The 26,119-nt window shown below is 36.3% G+C and overlaps 1 protein-coding gene across 13 annotated transcripts in view; it reads right to left on the bottom strand.

Moving 5' to 3' along the window:
• Glra3 (glycine receptor alpha 3) overlaps nt 1–26,119 on the bottom strand; it is a 381,512-nt gene that overhangs the window by 24,469 nt on the left and 330,924 nt on the right. For all 13 annotated transcript variants that reach the window (XM_074054955.1, XM_074054949.1, XM_074054951.1 and 10 more), the window contains 2 exons: nt 21,114–21,251; nt 16,430–16,644 (listed from right to left, as the gene is read on the bottom strand). In XM_074054955.1, coding sequence (XP_073911056.1) covers nt 16,430–16,644; nt 21,114–21,251 — 353 coding nt within the window. The remainder of the gene's footprint in view (nt 1–16,429; nt 16,645–21,113; nt 21,252–26,119) is intronic.

Genomic DNA, 26,119 nt, shown 5'->3' with positions numbered 1-26,119 from the left:
GTATTGCAATGATAGCTACTAGATGGTAATTTTCTAATTTCATCATTATATACATTTAGTAACTAGCATTCTACTGTTAGGGAAGTTCCTGTCTTTTACATGGATCTGTGTTGGTATAGATTTATTGATATCCATTTTAATCAATGGTTTATATAGTACATTATATCATTTATTTTGATGCTCATGTTATCTCAGACTGAGCCAGTAGGAGCTCCTAAATGTTACTACATGTGTCATTTTGACAAGTCTCCATCATTATTTGCCTAGTTCCTCACTTTCTGGCACAAGATATTCTAGATTTATCTTGTACATCTTCTGTGCCAGTCTTGAATTACTCATTGCTCTAAGGAATACTTCTTTAGCGAAAAATGCTTTTTAGAAACCAAGATCTGAGTATGGTTACACTCATTACTTCCTGGGTGGCACTGCTTATCTTAGTAGAAACAGTTAGGAATTATACACACATACCAGATCTAGATCTATCTATCTATCTATCTATCTATCTATCTATCGATCTATCTATCTATCTATCTATCTATCTATCCATCTGTCTATCTACTCATCTATCTACCTATAACAAACATGAACTTACTCTTGTAGCTCTAAGTCTATCTCAACACATCAGGGTTCATTTTATCCCCTACCTACAGATTTCCTTTAAAAGAGGAGACTTGGCTCCCATCATCCTCAACATAGATTTGTTCATTCATTCTATATGCTACTAATTTCTCAGTTCTGCAGAACATACTTTTGACCCAGTTGCCTCCTTGGTGTAGGCCCCATCCCTAAAGACCCCACATGTTTTCATGCTATTTCTTTGCCCTTCTCCATAGTTCCTGGTTGTCTGCGTATATACTTGACCTTGGTTTCACAGGCCCAGTCAAACTCATTGATCCTGACCACTTCCTCAGCTATAACCCCACAGGTCCTACTGTCTCCTGTCACCTCTAAGGCAGTGTCAGAAGAGAAAGACAAGGAAAAGAATGAAAATAAAAGACAACTTTTTAAAGAAAAGGAACACACATGGAAGTGATAGGAAAGAAAGAATAAAAAGAAGAGCTAGGCCCATAATTCCTACAAACAGATTATATAGATCAAAGTCCATTGAAGGAGTCATTCAGTAAACTTTAAGGAACTGCTTTAGATTAATAGGGCAGGGATTTGAGTCTGCAGTTGAACAAATACCTCTACGTATATCAATTACTCAAGGTTGAAAATTTGCTTTTAGTATTAGTGTCTCTTCTCATTGTGTCTGTGTATGGATGTGTGTATGCATTCCAAAATTAAGGCTCTATACCACACAATCAGTGTCAGCTGAAACATTACTCAATGGAGTAAGCTTGAGATAATTTATTTTGCTTCATACCTCAATGTGGCCAATTAGATGTTGAAAGTTCTCCAATTTTCCTAGGATAAGGCACACACACACACACACACACACACACACACAGTAAGATGTCTTCCCATTCTTTCTTGGTAACAGTCAATGACCCAGAACCTTGCTTCCCCATGGTAGAAATAAGTATTCCTTTCCCCAAAAAGAGCTAGGAGATAAGAAATCTAAGCTAGGTTAAAGCAAAAGTGAACTACTTCACTGGACTAAATATATAGTTATCATAAGAATAAGCACTCTACATTTTTAAAATTTGACTATTTTTATGCTGTTTGTATTTTCTGTGTTTTTTTCCTTCTCTTCATCCTCAATGTTTCATATACCTATTTTTTTTATTAAATGTCAAATCTAGGTTGTAATTTTAAAGGATAAATGGCTTGACATTTGGGAGAAAGTTCTGGTGAGGGAACAGTAAATAAAGTGAGGAAAAAAACTCTCCCACATTCTCAACTGATTCTTCATGATTTGGAACAGTCTTTGCCCAAATCTGGTTCACTTGTACCCAAATCTGCCCTTAATTAATGTGTAAATTACCCTGGCACATTCCATTGTTATTGCTTATTTCTTCTCCCTTTTTGTTCAGATGTTAACTCTTCAAGGGCAGATGGCATCTGGTTTTCCTTTCACCAACACAATAGTGTTTGTACAAGTGTTCATATTTGCTAAGTCAATGGGCAGATAAATGAAGGTATTGAACATTAAAATACAGGAAGAAGAGTGAATCACATGTGAGTCATATGGAATTCACTTCCTAGAGTAATGCTCAGTTATTAACTTAGATTGTATTAGCTTTCTTTTAAAATGAATCCATTTCTTGAGCCAGGCATAGTGGGTTACAGTTGTAATCCCAGCTACTTGGGAGGAGGAGGCAAAGGGATCACAAGTTCTAGGTTAGCCAGGTCAAAGTTAGTGAGAGCCTATCCTAAAAACAAAATAAAATTTTTAAAAGGAAGCGGGGCTGGCATAGCTCAAGTGGTAGCGCCTGTACCTAACATAAACTGAGGCCCTGTGTTTAATCTGAGCAACATAAAAAAAAGTCCATTTCTTGACACAGTGGTATCAACTAACATGTGAAGCATTTTAACAAAGAAGAAATAAGTCTCTTGCATTTCCTCCAGAAGTGTGACTTCTGGACAGAGTAGTTCTGCAGGACAAAGCACGGTGCATTCCTATTTTTTTTAGTACTGTGTTAAATGTTCATTAGTTTGTGAAGTACAGATTTAAATTTCAGAAATTCTGTAAAGCTGCCAGAAATTTCCGGCAGTTTCCAAATACATGCAACCTTAGAAGATGCAATTCAGCTTTCAAAGACATTGTCTCAAGCCACATCATTCCTGGAAGAATATGGTTCATAAAACCTGTGCACATTCTTTAACATCATAAATCTATGACATGTACCAAAGGAATTAAATTAGAAATATAATTTCAAAATTCATTCAATGAGTACTTTCAGAGTCAACAGACACATGGGAACTTTTGTGCCTGCCAGGGTTCTGCTAATTGTGAACAGTTATTGAGTCTTAAAGGCCTACCTTCCCCATCCTGTCTTCTGAGCCCCTTCACCAAATTTTACTCTTTTTCTCCTTCTCCAGGTTGCCCCTCTGAGAACAGAAAACACAGTACCTGGCAGGGCAGGTTTGGTTCTCTAGGGATAGTAACTTTAAAATGAAGAAAGCAGTCCTTTCTCCAACACATTCACAGCACACTCCTGACATACAGTGTACTCACTGTGTGATTTAGAATTATAATTTCTGTCTACCTGTTACTGTCTGAAGTCATTTAGGGCAGAATCATTCCAATTTTGGTCTATTCACTGTAGGAGTAGAGCCCTAATTCTATTTCAGGTAATAATCTCTCAGTTTTACTCTTTGAATACCAAAGTGCAAAAATAAAACCTAAAGACTTATTAATCAGATGCACTATCAAGAGGCACTTCCAAGCTTCCTTGCAAAAGATTACAACTCCTTGAAGCATCCTTTCCCATGGCTTCTATGACCTCTATTCTCTATGTCTCACTATCTCCCTTCTGCCTCATCTTTCTTGGGATTATGACTTGGGTCCTCTTCTATTCTCACTAATTGTCTTCTATTCTCACTAATTGTCACCTCTCACTAATTGTCTTTATTTATTCCCATTATGCAGTTCCTTCTCTGAAAGGAACTGAAAAATTGTAGGTAGTCATCTCTGATTAACTTACACCTTGTATTCTAACATTCGAACAACCACCAAGTCTCTATTTTCCAACTAGTTTTAAGGTGAGGTTCTTACTTAACAGCACCCTTCGGATGCCTTATACTCCTCAAACTTGACTAAAAAGGAATTTTGAATCTCTCCCAGACTTCCCCTAAATAAGCAGGAGCTCCCTGTTTATTAAAAATCTCCATTTTGTTTGTTGTTGTTCACTCCCACATCTAGGTTTCCTCTACTCCCATATCATAGACCCAATCCTGTTGATTACTCTTTGTTGCAATTTCTCATACCACCATCAGTGATCAGATTCACCAGGGTCACCTTTTCTCAATTCTTCGGATCTATCTTTGACACAACAATCAGTGATTATTTTTATGGGCAAATCTGATTGCACTGTCTTCAACTTAAACCATTAATTAAAGTCCAAATATGTTTTATGCTATATAAAGCCCTTCCTTATTAGACCGCAGTGCATCTTTCTCATCACAGTCATTCATTTACTCTTTTTACTTTTTTCATTCAAAATTTATTAAATACCAATGATTTACCCAAGTTCTATTCTTAGTTGATAAGACAGGTAGGCTCCATCATTATTGTAGCTAACATTTAAGTTAAGGACACGTGCAATCAAAATAAATGTAAAAATTAATAAGATAGCTTAAGGTAACTGTTGTAAAGAAGATTATGAAATGATAAAGGGACACAGAAGGACTGGGAAAAGGAGGCTAATATTAGATGGTCAGTGAAGATCTCTCCAGGGATGTGGCAAATTATCACCTTACATCACTTTCTTACTTGCTTATGTATTCCAGCTCTTAAGATTTTTGGGATCTGAAAGCAATTGACAAGTTCCATCCTGCCTCTCAGCTTTGTACTTGCTATTGCTTTTGTCTGGAACACTCCTTTGGGATATCTGCTATTTACCCTTCTGGTCTCAGATTAAAAGCCAACTTACTCAGGGGAAACCTTCCCCCAAAAGCTCAGAGCAGAATAGCTCCTCTCAGAATTCCACGTCCACTTTTCTTAAAATCGTAGTGGCAATTATCCACATTTTAAAGATGATGCTGAGGCACAGTGAAAAAAAACTTGCTTAAGATACAATAGCAAATACTGTGTACACATGTATGCAAATGGAAAAATGATATCTATTGAAACTATTCCAGGAATAAAGGAGAATGTTGGAGGGGGTGAATTCAAGTATGATATATTTGTAAGAACTTCTGTAAATGCCACAATGTATCCCCACTCAGCACAACAATAAAAAAGATACAATAGCTACCAAGTAGCAAATGTAGGATTCGACTATAATTAATCCAATTCCAGAGCTAATAATCTTAACTACTTTTCTCTATCACTTACTTATTTGGCTGTTTCTAGTTAAGCTACCACTACAAATTAAGAACTGAGCATTGCAAAGTGGAATTTCTCTCTGTATGATAAAATTACAGCATCTTTAACTTTTATCTAATAATTAAAAGACAGAACACAAAATACATGCTGTATGGTCCTTAGTGTTTGCTAGTTTTGATCCTATAAACTGACAATCAACTTCTTAGCAGACAATGTAAAAAAAGAAGACCCGATCATAATTTTACCAGATAGACATAAACTAGTAGATTAGAGAAGCAAAACTGTTAAGATCAGAGAAACATTTTATCCTTTGAAATACAATGAAAGTCCCCCAACAATATTAAATGTAGCAGAGGTTTTTATGAGCCTAGATCCAGAACACTGTTCATCTGATATGTAATAATCTAGGAAGAGATCAGCTTGATAAAGTATCCTTAGTATGTACAGCAAGGTTACAACAAGGCCTTGTGTTTTTTTCCATTCTCAAAAAATAAGTTTTATAATCTGAAAAAAGGAATATAAGCATCCTATGTTCTGTAGACGTCCATCATGTTTGTTTTTCAGAAACAGTGCATTCTTTATACCTTATATTATCATTAGAGATTAGAGAAAGCTTGTATTCTAAATAAGAAAAAAATACCAACTTATTTTGATAACTATTAATAATTCTGGTTATTAAAGATAGAATCAATTCACCTTCACCCTCTGGAGAAGTCACGTTCAGAGAGCTTGCATAAGCATGAATTTCTCTACATCTTAACATCCTCCCCTCCATCCAGTGATAGAATAGGGTTGGCCTAGAAGGATTCAGGGTGCAGTTAACAGATAATACCAAAATCTCACTGGCTTGAAAAAGCAAAGGGCTATAATTCTCCCATGTTCTATGTGCACTTGGAGTTGAATAGTCACTCTGGAGTTGTGTCACCAATATAATCCTCTCTGTGTCACAGTAGCAGAGGAAAGCAGGTCACTGGTGCAGCACATGCTTGCCAATAAATGCTCCTAGTTAGAAGTGGCAAAGGTCACTTCTGCGTAAAACTCACCAGACAGAACTACTCACAGTCAAACCTGACTTCAAAGATCTGGGAAATACAACCATACAAGGTGCTTGGAAGAGGAGAGAAAACAGTAAGGCAAAGCATATGATTATTTCAGGGAAAGTGGGTGAGGAGATTTCTCTTTGTACTTTTGAAACAAACACAAGGATCCCCATAACTGAGGACTGAGGAAAAGTATGATTTGTGATTTGATCACTATTCATTATATCTTGAATAAAAAATAAAAGCAGCTTCATTAAAGAACAAAACATACTGCCTTCTAAAAAGAAGTTATCAATTATTTTGTGATGGAAAAAAGAAAAAGAAACATCTCCTGATCTTCAGCCCAAAATTCCTAAAGCTATAGTGCCAGGTCCAAATTTAGAAAAATCATTCATAAGAAGGTACAGAAACTAGAATCTACGTAGCACTTCAAGTATTAACTGAATCCAAGAAAATTAATTAATTATCTAAATGAAGAGAGTAAAGACAGGGAGCCTGCAAGCCAGCAGTAGACATAGGAATGAATTTGTTTAGACCATATAATGTCAGGAAGATAGGGAGGGAGGGAAAAAGAGGAAAGGAAGGAGAAAAAGAAAGAAATGCTTCTAAGCATTGGATGTATCTGATCGGTAAGCTACAATGCTCATCCTTCCTCCTCCCATTGATCACAAGATACTACTTTGTTCATTTGAGCCATCAAGTTGTTTGATTTTGTGCTCTCACACAGACAGATGGCTAGGTTGAATGTATCAGAGGTAATCCTTCATAAATACATTTATACTTGTGTAAGGTTTGGATAGCAACCATTTTAGATCATATTCCCTGACAAGCACATTGTGTGAGCTATAAGTACGACATAACATTATATTCTGAGGTTGGGAGATCTGTCAAGACACACAACTTTATCTTAATCTGCACACAGGCAGACAAAAATATTGCCTCAGAGGCAATAAATTCCTGTGCTGCAAGTCACAGATAAACATATATTAATGGGTAAAAATGCCTTTGATGTGGTTCATTAAATCATAACCCAGACTATTGTTAATCAATGGTTTCTGGAGATAGAAATTTAAATCCATTTACAAGTAGCATAGCTTACATTTAAGAATAAGAGATCTACTAAGTGAGAACCTGAATGTTTGAACCAACAAAATCTGATCTAACCCTATATGCAGGCATTCTATAAGGTAAATTTCCAGGGACTATTTAAGAGTAAATATTTTGTCAAATTTTTCTGTATCTAAATTTGCTATTTATTTAAGAAAGTTCTATTACAAACCATCACTGTATATGTTTTTGATTAGCTAGCATAGCCCTTTGATAGGGTAATTGTTCTTTCTTTAATTTCTGTCAATCCTGATGGATTGCCCCAGTTCCTCAGAAATGTCAAGTACACCACAATGAATAATTTTGACTGTGGAATGAGCAAATGACTCAAGCTTATAGATAAATGCCTTTCCTCTGAGATAAGCCAAAAATTTCTCTGCTTATGGCATGTCTTTTTTCCTGAGGCTTTTATTTAACCTTGCATTGTACAAACCTAAATTGTAGTATACATAAACCCATATTTCTCTCTTGTGTATGATCCTGTATAAGAAGTTTATATTATGTAGTGTTTATAGGAAGGAAAAGTCTTAATCTCAAAAGAATTTTGAATGTTTTCAAGGCCTGTAGCCAGAGAGAAAGGAGCCAGTGCAAAGGAAAAGAATAAACAGTGCTTTAAAAGCAATGTCAATGTAAAATGAAGCTGATGTTGAAAAGGCAAAAGGACAGCATCAGACAGGTAATGAATCACATACCATGGATTGTGATCACCTGTAGTAAATGAGTGATGCTACTCACACTATTTATCTTCTTCATAAAAGTTTCTACTTTAAGTGATAAAATGCAGCAGAATCATATCATAACAGGTGCATTATTTCAGATGAAATGAAGCTGGTCAATCAATCCTTCCACTCAACCAGACATGGAAAGTATAAAAAGACCAGAGGACTTCTGAAAGGTCACAGTTATCTCTGACTCCTATTTCAGCTACTTGAGTTTTACTGTCATCTTTTATGCAGGACAGGACTATTTTTCTTACATTTCATTCTCACATGAAATTGTAAAAATAAAATCTAGAAGTCACTGGAAGTTTTTCTTGAATGTATGCTATTATACTTACAGGCATTTTTAATAACCTTTTTTGACCTACATGCTTAAATTATATTTGTGACTTTCCTCTTCCTCTGAACGTTTGTACTGGAGATTTTGTATTTCTATAACATCATCTTTATTATAATCATGTGCCTTCCCATTTCCTTTTTCTCTGGAATCTAAGAACTCTATTTATAACTTCAAACTGTAATCATGAAAACAGATAAAGACGATAAGGTTCTTTTAACATTGACTTAGGGTCTAAACTTTTTGTTCCATGACAAAGAGAAAGTTTTACATCTATTTTTATCTTTTATGGAGAATTTAATATGTATATTAATATAAACATTATATATATCTATATAATGCTGTAAAGGAAGTTTAGGATAGTATTTAGGTAAAATAGTCTCAAAATTGCACATCTAGTTTGATGCCCAAGACAGTGTGTAATGCTGTTTTTAAAAATTCTAAACCTTTTTATTTTTCTTTAAACTTTTAAGATTTTATTCAGCAGCTCTGTCTCCATGTCAAGAACAGAGAAAATGCTTGACAATTGTTCATGGAATTTAATAAGCCTAGTAAATGTAGGAAGACAAAATGTAGAACAAAAGATACTCACCAATTGCTATTTTTATAGAATCACTCATGTTTAGAAATTATGTGTTTACAAAATAAATAATTTTTTTCAGTAATAAAATCGTATAATATAGTGACTTTAACAAGAACATGTTTGAGTAAATGCTCCTTTCAGTTTTGTCCCTTTCTCCTAAATATAGTATAAGGAACTACATTATTGGTATGATCCATGAGAACTATTTTAAATTTACTTAAGTATATTATATTCAGATACATATCACAAAATTAAACTTACTTATTAAATATTTTGTCACAATAATAAGGTAGAAATGAATCTACTTGTATCATACTTGTACTGAACTAGATTGAAATGATGTAAGTTAAATACATTTGATAGGTAAATGGTGATGACCAAACTGCTGCTGACAGTAAAAGCTGTCACTGGGACATCGATACAAAGCATCATCACTATGCCTCAAATATGTACAACTTACTCCATTTAAAACTGCAGGATATTTCTTTAGAAGAATAAAAACTAGATAAAAACACAACAATAAATACAAATTCTTAATTTTTCTTCCCAGTCCTTATCTTTTCAGTTTGACTAGCCCCATAAACAACTCTGTGTGCAAACACAATCACAGTAGTAAAAAAATAACATGGAACTGTTTGCTTTTCATTTTCTAACAGCTGTAATTCTACACTTGGTGATCAAAGCTATTATCTTCTATGAACCAATATTTTCATTATACTGTAAGGTAAATGAGCACAAACTTTAATTATTTTTCATTAATTTGGTGGTACTTTAGGAGAGAAATATGGTTCAGCACAAGTAAAAGATAAATCAGTTGGTTTTTATACTCTCAGAGAAAGATGAAAAGATAGCATACATAATCTTTTGTTTTTGAAGTTAAGACCAAGTACTAAGTAAGATTTTATTTTATTTTAAAGTGCTTCAACTATTTAATTTAAACTGATGACAAGGAAGCTTTGAGATTTACAATTCACAGACAAAAATACATTTTCATTTTTCTAATAGAAATTTTAGAATTAATTATAGCTTATGTTAAATAATCATCCTAATGGAAGAATATATTTGTTTTTAGATTAAGGATCACCTCAGAGTCTTTATTAGCAAGTAGTATAATTTGCATTTTTGCTATCAGAAAAACAACTCCAGTTTTCAATTTATCTAATAGAAAAATAATCAAAAGCCTAAATGCAAACAGAATAAAAATATAAGATCCTACATTCAATTTACATTAATATAATTATACTCAATGGCTCACTTATCAAATTATTTTTCTCTAAAGAAACCACTTCTTTACTAAGTAAGTATTTTAAAAACTCATCTTTTCTTCAACTATCTTCAAGACATACTCAGTACTGATTTAGGGTGTGAGGTAGGAAATGTGTAAAAGATGGTTTGTTTCTTCAAAAAAATTGCTTTTGGTAAGTTTAACAGACAAATTGGAGAAAAATGTGAACTGAGGAATAAGAATTTAAGTAATTGTGCAGAATAAACAACTGTCAGTGTAGAATTTACAACTTGCATAGACTACAGGCTTCTGAGCTTCTGTAAAATATTTAATTAGCCATCTCTGAAATTTCAAGTGTCCTTTTTTTTAGTGTTTAGTAGTGTTTTTGTGAATCAGCTGGTCATAGTGTCAACCTAAGAGATGTAGGTGAATTTCTACTCTTCTCTAATCCTATTTACCTTTGAGGATAGGATATCTGCAAGCCACAAGTTCCTCCTAAGGCAGGCTGACCAAAACTGGTTGGATCTAAGATGGCTACCAGAGTGACTGATCCACAGATAACCTCTAGCTTCACTATAAGCTCACCTGGATGCTAAATGACTCACCCACACTGTCGTGATGGTTGACAGTTCCCTGGTAATGACAGGAAAGAACCATAAGGAACAAAAATAGGTGGCACCCAAATTCCTGGAAATCATCAGTCCATTCTTAGGAAGGGCATAAATGCTCCCTCTTATTATCTCACCCTTGCCCCATTTCTTTTACTGTGTATTTATTTCCTTCTGCCCCCAACAGGTAAGGAGTTGATTTGTGAGTTTATAAGCCACATTCTTGGCTAAGAATAAAAGTGTCCTTCACTGCTCAATTGGTGCTCAGACCTGTTATTGAATTCACAGTTTTGAGAAGGAAAGTGAATCTAGTTTGGGGTCAAAAACTGGTAACAATAGTTGTAAGGACAAAGTGAGAGAAATCCACACAGAATCTCACAGGGATTTCTCCTTTCCTTTCTATATCCTTTTTTCTCTCCCCCTCTCCCATCACCATCTTTTTCTTTTTTGTTTGTTTGTTTATTTTTGAATATTTCCTAATAAGTCAGAGTATAGTGCAATAAAGGAAGCAGAAAGGTTTTACAAGTCACTATCCTGAATTAGATAAATTATTTGTCTACAATCCTATCTTTTCTCCCTCCTCTCTGAGGATTCCCTGTGGATGGAGAATATTCTTTCACCCCATTGACTTTGGGTATGGCCATGAAGTGTGGTATAATTTATAGAAGGTACAGAGGTAATTGTGTGTCAATTCTAAGCCAAAGCTTTGTGTGTTTCTGCTTGTTTTCTTGCTTTCCTGCACTATGGAAAGCACATATCACTAGTTACTCTGGTTCCCAAATGACGAGACATAGGGAGCAGAGTTGAACCACTCCACAGACTAGATCCAAGCCCATCTTAATTGAAACAATCTCAGGCAAACCCAGCAGTACATAGATAACTCAAAGGCCTGTGAGTAGGAATAGGATCATAAATTATTGAGAGTTAAAGATTATTTACTAAGCAGAATAATTACAATGAAATTGGACTAAAATGACTCCGAATGCCAAGAATTTCGTGTTACATTGAGTTAAGAGCTAGGGTTTAGATGACCTGGTAAACTAGAGATTTCCCTGACCCTGCCCAGTTTTATCTCTGGGTGTGTGACTGTGTGCAGTGTGGATGTGTGTGTACAGTAGTCTGTTGGATGCTATATTCAAAGGTTTCTGATATGATAATAGGTTTGACTCTTATTTTTAAAAAGACTAAATTAGTGGATACGTGGTCATACTCCTGTACTTCAGCAAATGATATGAAACAGAAAGTATGTACCAAAAAACTGCTCCTTAATTGGTCCCTATGAAACAGGATTAAGTCAAGGATGAGGGTGGGGCTCAAATTGGAATTAACTATTGAGATCAGAAAAGAAAAGGTAAGGTATATGTAATATTTTTGTATGGCTAAACCTTCTCCATAGTTTCCTAAATGTGAATTCTTACTAGAACCCAGGGTTCCAAGTTAAAATTATATATTCTCTCTTATGACTTTCTTCATTCCCACCTACCCCATACATAACCAAGAGAATAGTTACCTCAGTACCAAGATTTACTGGGTATTAGTATAAATCAAGTTTATACTACAAATAATTGAATGGTTGTTACTATCCACTCTTTCACTCCCAGTTAAAACCTATTCCATTTAAGGAACATTACTTTTCCATACCTGAAAATGATGACATAAAGTTGGAATCTCAAAGAATTTGGGAGAAAGTCTTGGGGTGAGTATGTCTTGCCTTTAACCAAACTAAAGTAATTCTGTGCATGAGTTAAGACTGGCCTTGGGGAAAGAAAGAAGAGAGGAGATTTTGAGACTCTTGGCCCATTTTCAGCTGCAGGAGGAGGAGGACCAACCACAAATTTCTTCTCTTTCCAGATTTTTTTTTTTGGCAATACTGTGGATTGAACTCAGGGCCTCACGCTTGCTAGGCGGTGCTCTTACCACTTGAGCTATTACACTAGTCCCTTTTTTGTGTGTATGATGAGGTTTTTCGAGATAGGGTCTTGCCAACTATGTTCCCAGGACTTGCTTTGAATCGCCATCCTCCTGATCTCTGCTTCCTGAGTACCTAGGATGATAGGCATGAGCCACCAGTGCCTGGCTAAGGCTTTGATTCTCAGAAAAATCACCTCAGGTTTATTTCTCTACCCACTTGCAATCTGTATCCTAAAGTCAGAGGCCTCTCTGTTACTGGTCAGAAGTTTAAAAGGTTTTTAGTTTTTGGCAACTCTATGTGGTTGTCTTACCAATGTCTCAAAGTTAACAGATGCCAAAAAGATCCCTGGATCACCCTCTTCCCCTGCCTTCTGCTAACTACTTGCCTACTTACTCACTTCAACTCCACCCTTCACTTCTGTCTTCTCTGCATTTTCAATATCCAGTTTATAAGCAAATGCTGTCACTTTCACCTCTGAATAAATTTTCTCAAAAACACTTACTTCTTTCTAACTCCATCTGCTGTTCTCTACCTCTGCTATTACCAGTCTGACAGACCATCATCTACTTGGTACTGTCCTTGTTTCAGTTCTGCCTCTTATTTCAACACTCACCCAAGTGAGAGCAATCTTTCTTCTTCAAATCTTCAATGGCCTCTCTCTGTGCCCCGCATCTAATTTGCAAGGAGTGAAAAACTTTCCATGCATTAGCCCTGTAATCACAATTTTTTTCCTTCATTTGCTCCATGTCATGGTGTAAGGAAGTGCTCTTAAAATTATACAGTCTTGAAAACTTGCTTGCAATAAGATGCATGTGCCACCCTCTTCTGCCCACTAGATGTAGGCTCTGCAGGAAGCAAAATAGCTCTAAAGTCCAAGGAATGAATCACCAGACTCTCTTGCTTTGGGATATGACATGCTTGATTTATCACAACCCTATTGCCAATGCAGTAGAAACTACAAGAGAGGAATCTCAGCTCTACAGTAGTAGGGTTAAAGAAGAATCTTAGGAGATTCTTCTCTGAGTGTTGACTGATTTCCAAGCTCCTTCTTATCTTATAGTAGATATACTGGCACTGAATCTAAATTGAGCACTAAGAAAATTTTTTTGACAGTACTGGGGTTTGAGTTCAAAGCCTTGCATTTGCTTGGCAAGCACTCTATGACTTGAGCCGCACCCCCAGCTCTTTTTGCTTTAGTTATTTTTCAGATAGGCTCTCGTGGTTTTTGCCCAGCTGGCCTTAGATGACATCATGCCTGGCTTATTGGTTGAGATGGAGGTCTTGAGAACATTTTTGCCCAGGTTGACTTCAAATCAAGAGATTCCCAATCTCCACCTCCCACACAGCTGGGATTGCAGGTGTGAACCACCACACCTGGCTTCCAATCAGTTTTCATGAATTAATGATTCATTGTTTCTTCTTGCTATGTTCCATAATCTATCATAACTGCAATTTCTAAACTTGTTTTTCTACTCCCTAGAATTTGTCAGTAGGCAAATGGTATATGTTTTGGTGCTGAGAGTTTTAGGTATTTGAGGGCTTTTTTTTTTGTGAAATTGAGAGCAGGACATGTTAAGGTACATAGTCTAAACATCTGTTCCTAAATACAAGGGTGAAATCTCAGCTCTTGCTTTTCTAACCCTCAAAAAAAAAAAAAAAAAAACCTCACAGAATTAGAATTGTATTTCTCAAGAGATATTCTACTCTTTTAAATAGTCTCATCCAATGGATTAATTCTGTTTATTTAACCTAGGTCTTCCAAGTCTGCCTTCTGATTTCAAATATATATAATAACTATGCTCAATTTCTCATTCATTAACTATCACAAAGTCAAACTTAATATGTCCACCTTCCCTTAAGATATCACACTGGAAGTAAATTCTTTTTATAGATGAAAGTTAAATGTGTCATCACATTTCTTATGGGTCATTACCTGTATGATCAGAGAGATGGAGAGATCTTACATAAATCAATGTGTAAAATTGAACCTGTGGTTGAAAATTTGTTCCTCCCTTGATACCTTGATGAAATTAATGCCTTTTCAAAAATCTCTCCTATTCCTGAGAAAACTATAAAGCTGTTCCAAACCCTCCTTTCCTTTTATTCTTAAACTTGTGCCCTCATCCTGACTTTTAAATTTATTGTTTCTTTATTCCTGTTCTTTCTATTCATATCTCTATGTTTTCCCCAATCCTAACTTATCTCAGTATTGAATACTTTTCTGCTGTGCCTTATAAAAACTACAGATTCCTGGAAGGAATCTTTCTGACTGACAGCTTATATTGCAAATTATTTTTTATTTTTGTTTAGCTCATGAAGAAGACTAATTACTAAGTTACCTTTAAAAATTGACTGTGGAATTTCTACTATTACTCAGAGCCTTTGAGGCAGTTGTACATATATAAACAAACTGAAACTCCCTTTAATTATATGAACAGGTTTATAGTATTTACATGGACCATGTTTTTATAAAAGAATTAATTGGTATTGACCATTTAAAAGAAAAAACATGACTAAGTGTTAATAAAAGCAGAGGTTATTTTGAAAAACAACTGCTGACTCAGTGACGCACGTTGAGCTTTGTTAAGTATCAGGTTATTCCTATATTGTGTAACATTTTTAATGATAAAATATTCTGTGGCCAATTTTTAATTATTTACACATTTCAATCTAATAAACTGAATGAAAATGTACGTCATAGAAAGGTCTATGAGAGCTATGACAGAACACATAATTTACTGGGTGTGGCAAGTTGACAGCACCAAATGTACAAGAAAAGTTAATATAACTTTATTACAGTGAAGTATATCATTGCAAGGAAAATAACAGTGAAGTTTATAAGAAGCTTTACAGGATTCCTTAATTTAAATACGATACTTCTTAGAAAATAGTTTTTTATGTCCATGAGGCTAAATAAATGAAAAGAACTTATGATATTTTATTTCAGTATTTATGTAGTTCAATACTGAGTCTTTTACAAACATCACAGAAAGAACAGTTTTATGTTAGTTTTACCTGTTCAGCATGGACTAAAATCGTAGAATTAGAAAAGCTCTCCTGCCTTTTGACTTATGGCTAACCAAATCCGGGTGGTGGGGGGGGATATCCATAAAATTAATAAATTCTGTATTTGACTCCGAGTGCAGCAGTATGAACACTCTACTACAATACCTGTGAAAGCTTCATTGTTAAATATTTTCTGGAGGTAATTTTGGCAACACATATCAATGCAGACAGCTACAAGTGCAGCAATTCCTGTTCTAAGCATAAGTACTATGAAAATACTATGCAATGTGTGTAAAACTATATACATAGTATGTATTTATACATGTACATACTTGCTGACACATAGCATATTCATTACACAAATGTGTTCACTCCATCGTAAGTCCTAACAGTAAGCCAGTAAATTCGGGCATACCCATACAGTGGAGTAGGGTACAATGTGACCATTTAAAATTACTAGGTAGATTCAACTTAAGTAGATAGTTTAATACACTTCAAAATGTTTAAAAATCTGTAGATACAAAAAAATCCATAGCATAAAAGATTATTGCTGAGATTTAAATAGTTGCAGATAATAACAGAAAATGTAAATAGCAGACATCAGTGGTTTGTAGAATATTTTCCTTCATCTATTTTTGTGTTTTAGTTTTCTCTAACAAATTTATCAATATCTTTTTTCCAGTAAGTAACGTTACAAAAAAGTTAACGAAGATTTTTCAAAAACCTTTTTTACTTTTTTTTTATTAGCATGTATGAATTATAGGGGAGTTTGGGGGTTTCCTTTGTGACATTTACATATGTATCTTAATTAGATTCACATCCTCCATCATTCTCCTTCAATCCACCTCCCTCCTTCTTAAAACATTTGCAACAAGTTTCATTGTTCTATTTTCATACACGAGTAGGCAATGATGATAGGTATGGGTGCAGATATGTATATGTCCCTTCAGTGCACCTACCTTTGGTAAAGAGGCTCGTGATCCTGAGCTCTGTGTGGTCATTGTCAGCACTGTGGTTATTCCCAAAGCCACTCTGGCTGGAGCTGCATCCATGTTGATCCAGAATGAGACCCAGGACAGAATAACGATAAGGAGACTGGGAATGTACATCTGTATCAGATAGTATCCCATTTGCCGTTCAAGATGGAATCGCACTTCTATACATGTAAACTTTCCTAATTGGTTGTACAATACATGCAACAATTAGTAAAAACAGATCTTTGATATAGGAACAAATAAATATCACAATTAAATTTTCATAATTTTGGAAGGGAGGGGTCCTACTGGGGCTTAAACTTGGGGTTTCACACTTGCTAGGTAGGCTTCACCACTGGAACCAAGCCTCCAGCTTTCCTTGCTCAGGTTATTTTGGAGCTAGGGTTTCTCTTTTTTGCCCAAACCAGCCTGAACCGTGAGCCTCCTATTTAACACTTCTGCTGTAGCTGGAATTACAGCTGGGTACTACCACATCCAGGTTTTTTCCACTGAGATAGGGTCTCATAAGCTATTTTTGCCCTGGCTTGCCTGGAACCAGGAACCTGTCGATTTCAGCCTCCCGCATAGCTTGGGATGCCAGGCCCACACACCATTGCACCCAGCTATTGATTAGGATGGCACTTCATGCTTGTCAAAGTACTCAAAGATCTTATTTTTTACTTGATTCTAATGATGGCTTCCATGGTAGACCAGGAAATGGATATTTACTACACAGAAGCCTTCTTCACTCATTGACTGCTTCTGGTGTTTTAAGTGTTATTTAGAGAACCAGATGATACTAGTTTTAGAGACTTTACATTTACTTTAAAGTCAGTGTTCAGGGATAAATACAACTGAAGATGAATGATTCCTTAAGTAACAACACAAACAGAAGAAAAATGTGTGATGCTTCACATAAATAGTTTTGACATAACTTACAAGTTACATTTGTTCTTTATCTTTATGCCTGTGTGCCTCTATGATCTACCTCCATTATGGGACACAGAAGAGTAATTTTATTTTAACTAGAAATTAAGCTGGCATTTCTGCTTATCCTCTGGTTCCATTCCTCTATTAGCTCTACTAGTTTGTTGCCTCTCCTAAATTTTCTTCCTCTAAGTCATCAAATTCTTAGTTTTATTCTCTTTTTATTCTAGTTATTTTGAGAAGAATGAAGTCAGAGGGCTAACATTGTGCTCTTTATGTAATGCTCTCTGACCCAGTCATGAAAGAAAGATATCAAAGAGCATACCCAGGAAAATTGCTAGAGTGTTGCTAGCTAAGGTTTGGTGCAAAGTTTCTATTAATGTGAGTCAGGTCAAAAGTGATGCACAAATGATGCAAGATCAGTACCTCTGCATGGAAGATGGGTGTGATCCAGGACTTAAAAATCTCAAGAAAGATTCAGAAGCCCTGGGAAAGGAGGAGTCCACGTTTTAATGTCTATTAATCAAAAACATATGTGCAAGCCATGCATGGTCCTTTTGTCAATTTGTTAAACACATACAGAATGCTTAAAGATTCTTAAGATATAGAAAATATTAGATTTTTAAAACACTATTAAGTATGAAGAGCTAAACTTTTTGTTAGGTTTTTAAAGTATGAAGTACTTTCATTATTGAAAGTAATGAAATAAAGTGCAGAAAGATTCAGCATTTTCACAGTATCAATATGACATTTAGTGATCTTATGACATGATTAGTAACAATTTCACTGACTATTTGAATACTTTGTATATTCTGTAAGTTCCATGTGACTCTCAAGAAAAATATGAGCTCTCATTGTATTTTTATTTAAAAAGCATTTTATACATACTTCTGGGAAGGAAAATAAAAGGTATGCACACACACACAGATATACACTATTGTATATATATATAAATATTTATGTGTATATATGTGTCTGTTGCTTCTCTGTGTGTGCATGCATGATGTATGTATTGTGTGTGGTTCTGAAAAGAAAAGTGAACAAGTTTCAAAAAAGAACATCCATTACCTATTCATCACAGCAACAGATTACCAAGCAAGAGGAAGAGAAAAAGATGCATTTGGAGAGATTAGAAGACATAATAAAGCCTTGAAGTACATAACTAATAAATAATTTTGATTAATACAATAAAACTGAAAAAAAACCTTTGATTTTGTGCAATTCATTTATATGTGAAAGAAGTTGTAACTTCAATGTATTTCAGTTTATAGGAGGAGAGGTGATTTGTAAGTGTGGTTCTTATATAACCTAGTGTTTTTCTTTGTTTTGTTTTATTTTTTATTTCTATAAGGAACATAAAGGAACTACTGCTGGAAAATAATTAGCAGACAACTCCTGAATATTATAGGAATAATACAAAATGAAGGTTAGGGTCTGAGGCAAATTAGCCATATACTTGATTAAGGGCATTACTGGATGCTTTTAGTCTTTATATAATTTGGGGCAGGTTTATGTTTTAATCTCCTGGACTATACATAGCTGTGAGACTTCTAGGTCATCTAAGAAAACACTGACCCAATTCTGTGCTTAGAGTCAACATTCATAAATGTAACTTCTTTTCCTCTAAGCTGTTAATACATTGGTAGATGACTTCAGGGAAGTTTGCAGATTTGGTTTATACTAAGAAAGGGTCTTGAGACTATATCATCAAAATTCATCCCAGACTGATGTTTCCATCTTCACTTCTTATTCTAGGTTGAGTGTGTCTCCCTAAAATTCATGTCTACCTAGATCCTAAGAATATGACTTTATTTTAGAAATAAGATGTTTAGTGATGTAATTAAGTTAAAATGAGGTTATTATGGATTGGGGGACACTAATCCAATATTACCAGTGTCCTCATAAGAAGAGGAAAATTTGGTCTTGGATTCATTTTTTAGTAGTATTCAACTTTGAGCTCTGGGCCTTGCACTTGCAGGTGAGGCAGGTTAAATTAGGGAAAGTTTGGGACTGAGACCCCCTCCCTGACTGACCTTAAGAGCTTCATTTTAATTAAAATAAGTTAGAAAGAACAGGGATTTCTTCCCTCACAGGTGGGGCACCTGAAAATTAACAAAGGTGTATATGGGAGTCCTCACAGCTACTCCCCCTGCTCAAAGGTCAACAGAGCCAGGTAATGACATGCCCTTGCCCTTCCCCACTCATTGATTATCGGATGGGACTTGCCTGGTTCCTCCTTTCCCATACATTAGCAGAAGTTTTAAAAGCACCTGGAGAAGAGACACACACACTCTCTCTGCCTCCAGATTCCACCTGTACTCCACCATGCTCCATTTTGTATTTCCCTTCCTTAACTTTTAATAAGCTCTACTTATGCCCGTGTGTCCTGCCACAGATTCTTCCCTGATGGACACAAAGAATTTGAAAGTCTTCTGATAACAGACTCCACCATACTGCTAACAAAAGCAGGCACTCAACCTCTTAAGCCACACCCCCAATCCTAGAAAAGGAAAATGTGGATACAGAGACATAAACACACAGGGAGATCATCATGTGACTCTGGCTGCCAAAGCTAAAGTGATGCATCTACAAACTGAGAAACACCAAGGGTCACCAGAAATAGAAAGCTGGAAAAAGGCTGGGAAGTACTCTTCCCCAGGGCCTTGACAGAAAGCATGGCTTTACTGACGACTTCATTCATCTAGCTTCCAGAACTGTGGAAAATATGTTTCTGTTGTTTGATGCCACCAACTTTGTGACAGTTTGTTATGACAGTCCTAGGAAACCACCCTACCCTTTTCAGCCTTTCCCTGAAAGGAGTTTATCAATAGGACTGGCTTAGACATTGCTACTGACTTGCCTGCTCTTTGTCTTTGAGTTGAGATGTTAACCTTAAACTCCCTCATAAAACCTTCACATCTGAGTTGAAAAAATGGCAGTGACTTTTTTTTTCGATAATGTGAATTATTAAGGAGATAAGAGACTGGAGACTAGGGACTTTGTAGGGTGGAAAGATCACAGTTCTGGAAAATGCTAAGGCCAAGATGAGTCATAGTTTACAACAGCAGCAGCTGATGTTAGTGGCAGGCCATGCACTTACCACATTGGAGAGATGCTTCAATTGCAGGCAGTTTAATGGACTTTATAGGAATAGGTTATAAAGCTAAAATGGCATTATGGGGATAGTCCATATCACTTAAGAGAAGTGTCCGAATTTCATGAATCTAGAAATACCACAGTCTCTGTTACCTACTCTCAGAGGCACAAAGTTCCTGTGTCGGTGTAAGTAACAGGTCCTTAAGTAAAAATGCCTTGAAATGCAAGAAAATATGGCCAAAGGGAACACTTAAGCAAATGAATACTTAAAAAAAGAGCAAATCTTTTAATTTTGTTAGCAGATACAGTATTTACTGCCTAAGATGAGATAAATACTGTTTTTCACATAGAAAATAAGGGAACATTTTAGAAACACCATTATTACTTAAGTATGGGCTTTTCACAACAAGTTATTTAAATATAGTCACCAAGTATTTTTTTTTTTTGGTCCCATACAAATCAATTACACAACAATCCACAATGAGTCAAGGCATCAACAAGCCTCAAATGCATCTACCTTATGCTGTATGACTATGGAAAACATTGAGCTACAAATAGTTAAAGTTAGTAAGCTGGCAGTATAATTAAGAAAAATTTGTATATCATGAAATCACAAATCATAAGTAGGAGAATACTTAACCCCTACCTGTATTGTAATGTTTAGTGCAGTATCGTAAATCTTTTTCTTCTTTCAACAGAAATTGGGGCAAAGTGAGTCCTTCTGCCACTTGTACTGGTGCTTCATCTTGCCATTCAAAAATGAGATCATTCATTGTGTACCCAACTAGGCAAAACATTATAAAATATTTACAGCCAAAAAGGACATTGGAAGGAAAGAAACACAAGCACATTTGTCTCATTTCAGAAGACCTAACAGTGTCTTCTTAACTGTATCAACTGAGCTACGATTTGCCTGATTCCATTTCACAAATATCTACTTACTTAGAATACTCACTAAATGATACATGAAAATGAAATAGGCATAGAAAAACTATAACATAACAGGTAGCACTTTAAGGAATACACATATGCATCCTTTTCTTGGGACAAGCAGCTGGTAGATTAATTCAGCAATTTTCATTTTTAGTTCTACTCCATTGGTTCTCCAGTCCCCTTTTCTCCAGTTATTCAAGACTCAATCAACAAAAACTGAAATTGTCACTGGTTAGAAAATGACTTAAACATTCACCATCTGAGTGGCAAAGCACTCAGTTAATATTAACTATTTTTAGTTTACATTATTGGCTTCTATATTTTAAGTTTCAATATGGACAAAAAGATTTTTTAAGTAGAAGTGTTCTAGTTAGGGCTGAAAATAGTACAAAGACAATCCACATGGAATACTACCAGTGAATTCAGCATAGAATTAACTAATGGATTTTGCAATAAACTAGCAGCTTTTAGTAAACTAAAATGCCATATTTATACATGGGAGGGATCTAAGAAAAGTAGAATTTTTTTCTTTTTTTTTCCCCTCTGAATGAGATTCTATGGAAATTTATGTTTGGAGGTTATTGGAGAGAAGTCAAAAGTGAATGTGGATCAGGATTGTGGTTACTCTGATCAATGAGCTCCTTTATGCACACATATCATGGGAGGTAGAAAGAGAGGAAGTATGGTGTGGCCCCTGCAGTAAGACAGATGGTCAAAGGAAGCAAAATTTCCAGGTCTATGAAGCTACACACAGGGGGACCTTTACTAAATAAAATTTTCCCCAAACAAGCTTGTATTGTAGAGAAGAAGCTATATGATGAGAAACAACTGTTATGCAACAGGTTAGGCAGAACAGAGCAGTGGTTAAGAAAGGGAACTGATCACTCTCCACACTCCCCAATATCTGGAAAGGAACCTTCCAGAGAGAGCTGAATCTGATCTAGCTGTGGTGATAGTGACTCTGCCACTTCCACTTGACCATTAGGCATAACTAGCAGTGTCTAATCCCTGAGTGGGGAGTGGATCCAGCATCTAGATTGGAGGGGGATACATCAAATTTTGGTTCTAGAACAGACAGGGTGATGCACAGGACTAATCTCTGGACTGTTACGTTTAGTGTAGCAAGAATTTAACACTTGCTTACCCCAGAATATGTTTCAGTGAACCCTGAAATTAATGATTTGATTAGCAACAATGGAGGGTTTTCACTTTTATTCATAAATCTTTTAGTTTTCTCAAGAGAGAATACAGGTGCACATTTCTCGATGATCTAAAGATAGTAAAATAGGCACTAATTCTTATTAGCTGCCAGATAAGACATATATCTTATTCTTCATACATATAATCACTGAAGACAAAATATGTGAGATTTTGTCCCAGTGTAGACAGATGAAAGGTAAAATAAGCTGAAACTTCATTTCATTTTGACATACTAAATTTTTTAAAAGGTCTTCTGTGGAAAGAAACTTGCTCTCTGAAAGTACCTAATTAGTCTCTAATCCATATGTAATTTGCTCTTGTGTTAAATAAACATTCACATTAAGTGATTTAGGAATGGGGATTTTATAATCTACTGTTGTACATGATTGTAATCCATAAAATATTTATTTTTGAAACCTAAAGGAAAATAATGAGATGGCTAAGTTTAGGAGGTAATTCACTTATTCTGAGTAACTTCTTGAATGTTTAAGGCAACTACATGCTACCATTGCCTCCATAAAACTTTAAACAAAACTTTGATCATTTTTCTTTTGCAAAGTTCAACTGTCTTAACATCCTTGTGCATGCTCTTGGTTAACAGACTTTATAGAAGTCTGAGAGTACTAAAGAGAACAGATTAGCTAATGAGATCAGTATTGTCATTTTAATTGCCTTGTACCCTAATAAGCTTCACAATGAAAATAATTTATTCAGGGAAGAAAGACATTAACCCCAACTTTAGCCAACAATATCATATGGGAGCTGTGAAATATGCAAATAAATGACTCAATGCTTGTTTTTTCAACAGATATTAATTAAATGCCAACTGGGCATCCTGCCTTATTTGAGGTGAACCTTGAAAACAAGGCAAGATCTTCATATAAAGATTGTGAGAGAATGCAAAGCACTTTAAGAAAAATAGCAAATTTATTTGAAAGAAACCAAAAACTCCCAAAGGTTTATATTAGAAGGTAGAAATAGCTTCAGTCATCTAGAGACAATTTTCACAAAGAAGCATATGAAATGAACACATAAATTAATTTAAGCTTGTATAAAGTTTGAATTCCAGGTTGAACAGTTTGATTATTTTTTTAAATTCCCTGTGAGCAATAATGAGCAAGTGTAATCTTTTGAGCAAGAGAGTGACATCACAAAAACAATCCTTTGAAAATATTACTCTAGCATGACCCTTTCATGAGATTCACAAGGTTAAAACCACTTTCATCATCATATTAAGATGTTATTTGCCTTCTTCATTGTTTTGATATTTACCTTGAGGTTGAAAAAAACAATAGTGGGTAAAACTTCTAGTGCTTTAGTACAAATAAAGGCAGTGGCACCAGGATGTGCTGGAAGTTATTGTATTCTTTACTGCCTTATCCCTTGGTAAAAACAATGCCACTTTTATTTAAGAATGCCCTTGATCCCCAAAGAAGAAGTAAATATCTTGCAGTAAAAACAATGTCACTTTTGCTTAAGAATGTCCTTGATCTTTGATATAGCAGTAACAAGTATTAATTTTATTAAATCTTGATCCTTAGGCAAATGTCTTTTTAATATTCTCTGTGGCAAAATGGGACATGTATTTAAAGAATTCAACTGCATACTGTAATAGAATGATTCTTTCAAGGAAAAGCATTGGTGTGATTGTGAGTTGCAAGCTGAACAGGTGGTTTTTTTTTAAATGAAACATCATTTTTACTTGAAACAATGGCTGGTAAACTGTGGTTATTATGACTGAGTATTGACAGACCATTTTCTTGAATAGAAGGGAAGTGAACTTGCCATGTCAAGAGAAACAAGTGAAACTATTTTACTGTCAATAATAGATTTTGAACTTTCAGGTCAGAATTAGCTGGTAGATCTGAATAATACATTGAAACTTATATTTTCCAAAGACCAAAGCATGATGTTAAAAAATCATGCATAGATAAAAGATTTGTTCTAAGTGCAAGATAGAAAAATCAATTTTAATTTAAAAGAGTATGAAGAGTGCACTAATTTGGCTTCCAGTTTCATATTGCAATGAAGGTGGGCTAGGTTAGGGATAGTGTAGGACTGCTCCCTCTCTTGGCTCAAGGAATCCTCCCCCTACGCCATAGATGAGAAGAGTCAGGTCATGCATATTGTCTCCCCACCTTCCAGGTGGTGTAAAAAAGGCCTACCAAGAGACCCAGGCCCTTCTTCCCTTCCCTCACCTGGCAGAACGGGTCATTCCCCTTCCCTCAATAAAGCTATTCTACCTCACCCCATCTACATGTTCAGACTGGATTCTTCCATTTGGCATGCAAGGACCAAGAGGCAACCGAAGGGTGAGTTCCCAACATGCTATCTCTACTAATTCTTGTTACTTCAATCTACCTTTCTCTGTCTTCTGATCCCACACTTCTCCACCTAATATTTCAGAACCAACCACCACCCACGGCTTGGATGGTGTGGGACATCCACCTGATGCTCGAGACTCACTCAGAGCCCCAGCACAGATGGGCTGCAGGATGCAAAATTCGCCCGAGGCACTCATGAGCTCCGTGAGGCCCAATGCACAGGGTTGGTGTCCTAGTTCCCTGGTCCTGCCCCAGGGGATAGACCATATTAAAAGCTAGCTGCCCCTTTCCTAACCTTACCCTCCCTAACGCTTAACTCCCTCCCCATCCTTTCCTTAGTCATGCTGTGGGAGATCATACTCTAAGGTCTCTAACCCCCATGTGGCAGGGGACAATTAGGAATGCCCCCACCATTCAAGCTGGGTTCCTCACCCCCCTTTCTTTCTCTTTTCTCTCTTTCTCCTTCTCTCCCGGGGGAGACACACCTCACCTCACTCAGCTCATCCAACCCAGTTTTTTTTTTTTTTTTGAAAAAATAAAAAAAGCTGCCTCCTGAGGGGCTGACTGACACCTGCCCTGGGAAAATATGGCTGCTCAGGAGAGCAGGGGAGGAACCCATGCGAACAGGGAGTGAATACATTGCAACCTGGGTTGGGGGACTTGCGTGCCCCTGCCCCTACACTTGTCCCCAGGGGGAATAAAACTACAAGGGTGTAAACCTGCCAGGCACGCACTCAAGCAAACAGAGCCTTACCGCCTGGTGCCGACCACTGCCAGCACCTAAGGTACACGTGCACACAGCTTCCCACCGCCCTCCAGGTGTGCAGAAGTGGGAAACCGGAAGTCCTGCCTCCAGCCGGAAGTTTCGGTCCAAAGGACCAGAAATCGCCCCCATGGGCCACTGCTCTGTGGACCTCCAAAACTCCTGCTGCCACCATCCAGCAGGAACTCTAGTCTCGCCCCACAGGCTGCTGCTGGCACGGGACTTCCGAAACTCCCTCCGCTGTCTGGCTGGATCTCTGGTTTGGCCCTGTGGGCCACTGCTGGCATGAGACTTCTGGAGCTCCCACCCCACATGCAACCACCTGGCACTGCCATCCAGTGAGACTTCCGCCCTGGAGGCCATTGCTCAGTGCAGTCCTCCACCCCACCCTTGTGCCTACACGCAGCAGAAGCCCTGGCCCCTTTTCTCAGC

This window comes from Castor canadensis, chromosome 14 (genome assembly GCF_047511655.1).
Source record: "Castor canadensis chromosome 14, mCasCan1.hap1v2, whole genome shotgun sequence".
In the NCBI taxonomy this organism is placed as follows: Eukaryota; Metazoa; Chordata; class Mammalia; order Rodentia; family Castoridae; genus Castor; species Castor canadensis.
This window is presented reverse-complemented; position numbering and strand designations above follow the sequence as displayed.